This window comes from Engraulis encrasicolus, chromosome 24, assembly GCF_034702125.1.
Source record: "Engraulis encrasicolus isolate BLACKSEA-1 chromosome 24, IST_EnEncr_1.0, whole genome shotgun sequence".
NCBI classification, from domain to species: domain Eukaryota; kingdom Metazoa; phylum Chordata; class Actinopteri; order Clupeiformes; family Engraulidae; genus Engraulis; species Engraulis encrasicolus.
In genome coordinates, this window is record NC_085880.1 from 14,557,668 (window position 1) to 14,562,667 (window position 5,000).

General features: G+C 37.5%; 1 protein-coding gene across 1 annotated transcript in view; it reads right to left on the reverse strand.

Moving 5' to 3' along the window:
- LOC134441040 (uncharacterized) overlaps positions 1 to 5,000 on the reverse strand; it is an 8,502-nt gene that overhangs the window by 1,406 nt on the left and 2,096 nt on the right. The window contains exon 3 of the mRNA XM_063191240.1: positions 1 to 10. This exon is cut by the window's left edge and continues 88 nt beyond it. Within this exon, the coding sequence (XP_063047310.1) occupies positions 1 to 10 (10 nt within the window). The remainder of the gene's footprint in view (positions 11 to 5,000) is intronic.

Consider the following 5,000-nt stretch of genomic DNA (forward strand, 5'->3'; position numbering starts at 1 on the left):
GTGAAGACACCTGAGACGAGCGCACACACACACACGCACACATGCAGGGAGGTACGCACGCACAAAAGTGCACATACACACTCACACACCCGCATGCACACATGCAGGGACGTACGCACGCACAAACGCACACACAAATGCGCGCGCGCACACACACACACACACACACACACACACACACACACACACACACACACACACACACACACACACACACACACACACACACACACACACACATACACACACACACACACACACATTACTGTTCAAACTTGTAATCATAATTTTTGAACAATCTGCAAGTCGATGTCTTGAAGAAGCTGAGCTGGTTTGTCTAAAAGCATATATTTTGTGTTTAAAAGGGCTAGCTTAATGTTTTTTCTATGTGCAAGAGCAAGAACTTTCAGAACTGAATTCTGCATTTGCTTCTTTAAGATGTGAGCACATTCAAAGGGTCACAAATTCATCAGATGGCACCAATTACCACTTGTAAGGTATATTGTAGAACTTAGAATCTGCACTGCATCAGAATCTTTGTTTAACAATATGCCCTCAGGCCTATTACTTTCTCGTGGCTAGGCTTAAGGCTATAGGGCATAATTCAACTGTGATCTGAATGAGTGTATGAAGAGGATATGAACCTTATTACAGAAATGAACATCAAGTGTGTAGTGCCTTCTTTCGACTTTATGAAAACTAAGGCATAACAACAGAAATGTTTAGCTGCAAAATGCAGCAAGCGTACATAAAGGATAGTTCCGGCGTAAAATTAAAGTTTCACCATTGATTGGCCATACCACATAATAGTGATGAGTGGTGAATGTTTTCGAGCGTGCTTATTGCAGAAACTCAACCGATTACTTAGATATTTCACATTGGCCCCAGCGGTTAACATTGGCTGCATTTTTCGCTAAGTCAAGTCAAGTCAAGTCAAGTCGGTTTTATTGTCAATTTCTTTACATGCACTGGTCATACAAAGAATTGAAATTACGTTTCTTACTTTCCCGTGCAGACATAGACATAGACAATTAGACATAGACATAAGTACACATACATTACACCTAGAGTACCTATACAATACCCACACAGACATATAAAGTGCAAGACTTGGCAACAGCAGACATACATAGAACATGCATTACGAAGAGATATTGTTGTGCATTTTCAGTTATGTCCTTTTGTGACGATTCTGACATGGTGAGAGTAGCATTGCGAAATAATGATAAATATGAAATGAGCAATTGTAATGTGCAATATATAGGCCTACAACTAGTTGATAGCTAGTTTTCCAGCACAGTCATTCAAGTAACAGGCATGAAGCAGCAGCAACATGTGTGTGTATGTGTGCTTGTGTGTGTGTGCTTTTGAGTTGGTTCAGTGTGTGTGTGTGTGTGTGTGTGTGTGTGTGTGTGTGTGTGTGTGTGTGTGTGTGTGTGTGTGTGTGTGTGTGTGTGTGTGTGTGTGTGTGTGTGTGTGTGTGTGAAAGCTTAAAATAAGCTAACTCTGTAATGCCACGGCATTCCCCAGAATGACTCATCACTAGACACATCATGTGGTATGGCCAATCAGCAGTGGTGTAGTCTACTTTTTTATGGTGGGTATACTGTATATTTGAGCATTTTCTGAAGTGGGTATACTGTATATATTTGTGCTATTCAAAACAATGGAGCAATCAATTTTAAGTGGGTATACTGAAATCCCTGAAATTTAGAAGTGGGTATACTCCGTATACCCGCGTTCTACGTAGACTACACCACTGCCAATCAGTGGTGAAACTTTCATTTTACGCTGGACTATCCTTTAAAGGTGCACTATGGTCAAAAAGGTAGGCTACTGCAACTATGCTGTTCATTGAAACTGGGCTGCCTATTGCCAAATTTGATCTTTAGATAAAAGTTTACTAAGTAATAAACAAATATTTTCTAGTATGGCCCAAGTACAATCATTTTTGCAGCTGAAAATGTCTATTTCTTGACATTCAAAATGGCGGACCATGGAGAAGATCCCTCTTTTCATGCATGAAAAGTGCAATTTTCCCAGTCATAATGAATACTTAGGGGTGATTCCGCCGAATCGGTACATATTCCCTGTCCCTCACAGTAAAAAGTTATCTTTCAAGGAGTCTTATTTGTTAATTATAGATGAAATCACATTATTTTCATTATTGTTTATGTTGTTCTAGGCGTAATGTAGCAGTTAGCAATGTTGTCAACATGTATAAGTGTAATATCTATTTATTTTTTTTTAAATAATTTTGCTTTTTAAATAATGGGTTAAAAAGTGGTAACAGGAAGGACACTGTAAATGTCACCACCCCCAAAATTCCAATAAAATAACAAAATTCCATGCTTAATAAGACTGTATGTTACTTCTTTTTATGTGGTAATTTTTTTTCCCTTAAAATAGATATTACACTTATGCATGTTGACAACATTGCTAACTGCTACATTACTCCTAGAACAACATAAAAAATAATGAAAATAATGTGATTTCATCTATAATTAACAAATAAGACACCTTGAAAGATAACTTTTTACTTTGAAGGACAGGCCGAAATCTCTATTTTGTCCACAAAAAAAGCAATTTAAAATGAGAAAATAACAATAAATTGCCTTACTTTTAAGATCAGCTTGGTGAAAAAAAAATATATGTCAATTTTGTGCTTTAAAAGTATGCATGTAATTATTATTGTAATGATTTTATGGCCATTTATCTCTGGGACATGTGGATTTGGGAATATGTACCGATTCGGCGGAATCACCGTTAGAATTTTATTGTATTCATGAAAAAGCTAACATTAGAGAATGAGTAGCATGAGATCTGGAAATACACAACTAAAAATCGTACACAGTGTAACTTACCTTTACAGTTTTTCTCGATTGGTTTGGCTAATTTCTCGAAACTGAGATGACATTCTCAAAACAACACGGACAAATCCCCAAACCAACTTACAATTTCCCACAACAGAATGGCATTTCTCATTGCTTTCATCAAATCTCAAATGCTTTGTATATGTCTCAGATGTTTAGTACATCTCTGCAGATGGCTATCAGATACCCTACAGTTGACACATTGAGCATACATTTAGCACATTTTCCAAATAAATTGACCTTTCTTATCTAAACGAATACGACAATTCTCAGTCTAATGGTTGCCCTCTCCAAAACATGTCAGCATGATTTCATTGTGTAAGTCATCATATGCAAAGTAGTCTACACAATTGTCAAAACAGTCAAGGACATAATATTTTCAGAATTTCATTACTGTAAACAGTAAATTCATAACAGCGTTCAACAGGCCAGATGGTATTGTGGCTTTACTAGTTTGTAGAAAATAATTTTACTACAGTTTCCTCTGTTATTTGGCTTATTTCTGGACAGTTTTTCAAATCACATTCTGTGGAAGGAATTTAGTTTTGACACACGGGTAAAGTGTTTTTGGAGTGTTATGAGCAAGTGATGAGGATCCATATAGTTATGCTGAACCATCCAGATTATTTTGACAGAATGATTAAATGAATGCAAATGAGCCAAATCAATTGAGAAGGATACATGCCATTTTTATGGTACTGACTATTTATGTGGGAGAAGGTTGAGTATTGATGCAAGAGTGAGCTGTTTTGGGAGGTATATGACATTTGCTAGTTATCTGAACTGTTGTGCAGAAGTGTAAGAATGTTTGGCCATAATGACCCAAAATTTACAGAAATGTCATCTCGGTTTCAAGAAATTAGCCAAACCAATCGAGAAAAACTGTAAGCATTTTATTATTGGAAATGACTGTCCTATCATCTATGTGTCAATTCTTGCCATTTAAATAGTTTGAGAATGTACTTATTAAACCTATTTAAAATGCATTTTGCAATGCTATTCAATGGAATGCCCAATACAAAAAAGTAAATTTCCCAAAATGTTCCAAAATGGACAGTATGTCATCTTGCAAGGAAGCTCTTCAACTATAACACAAACGGGGAGAAATATGAGAATATGCCCATGCCTTTTTTTGTATTATTTATTTTTTATTTTTCTGCAGTCTTTATTTTCTCCCTCCCTGACTATTATCTGTATTACATGTGTCTTGAAATGTCCATGTGGGCATTATGTGTATTTATGTAAGCTACTTGACACCTTAATTTACTTAACTCTTCTCTACTCCTCTACTCTACTATAAATCAGGGCTCTCAAGTCTCACTCTTTGAGAGTGTGACACACTCATCTGAGCGAGTTCACACTCTCACACGCCACACATGGTATTTCACACTCTGAAGTTTTGATAATTAATCCAATCTGCGCACATTAATTCATCCACAGACACGCCAGCAACTGGTAACTGTGCTTCTGTGTTCAGACTAGTTACCACGCTATTCAGCCAATCCGAAAATAGATTGTTCGGTTGTCTGACAGATCAGAGCAGTGGATCAGAGCTTCATCCAATAGCGCGCGCAGCAGAGTTCAAAGAGCACTGTAAAATTCACAAATCGCAAGTAGGCGAACTGGCGACGCAGGAGCCAGGACCATCAGGTGATAACTTTATACAGGTGAAAATATGAGTCTTGTATTAGTTAGGCTACTGTTTTTACTCCTTATACCAATATTTCCAGCCCATGTAGCCTTGACAGGGACGTTAAAAGAGAGCAAAATGGTTAACAACGCTAGCTAAGCTATAACCCCAGCTGATTGTTTGATGATCATCCCTCCCAAACATGATTGAAACGGCGTGCTTTGCTTATTATAAAATTCGTTATCCGTAGTGGTGTTTACAGGCAAGCTTCTCAGAATGTGGCATAGAGCCTAATAATAGCAGTATTTTCATTTGTCAATGAGAAACAGTGAAATTATTGACAACTCGTAGCAATTAAGATATGGAGAAATGACGTGCCACCAACCAGTCGAGTTGTGCTGAGGACGATCAGAGTTCGTTCAGTGTCCAATGGAAAGGGGATCTAGATCTAGTTGCTTAGGAGCCGTCATGTCACATTTACGATTAGGGCTGGGAAT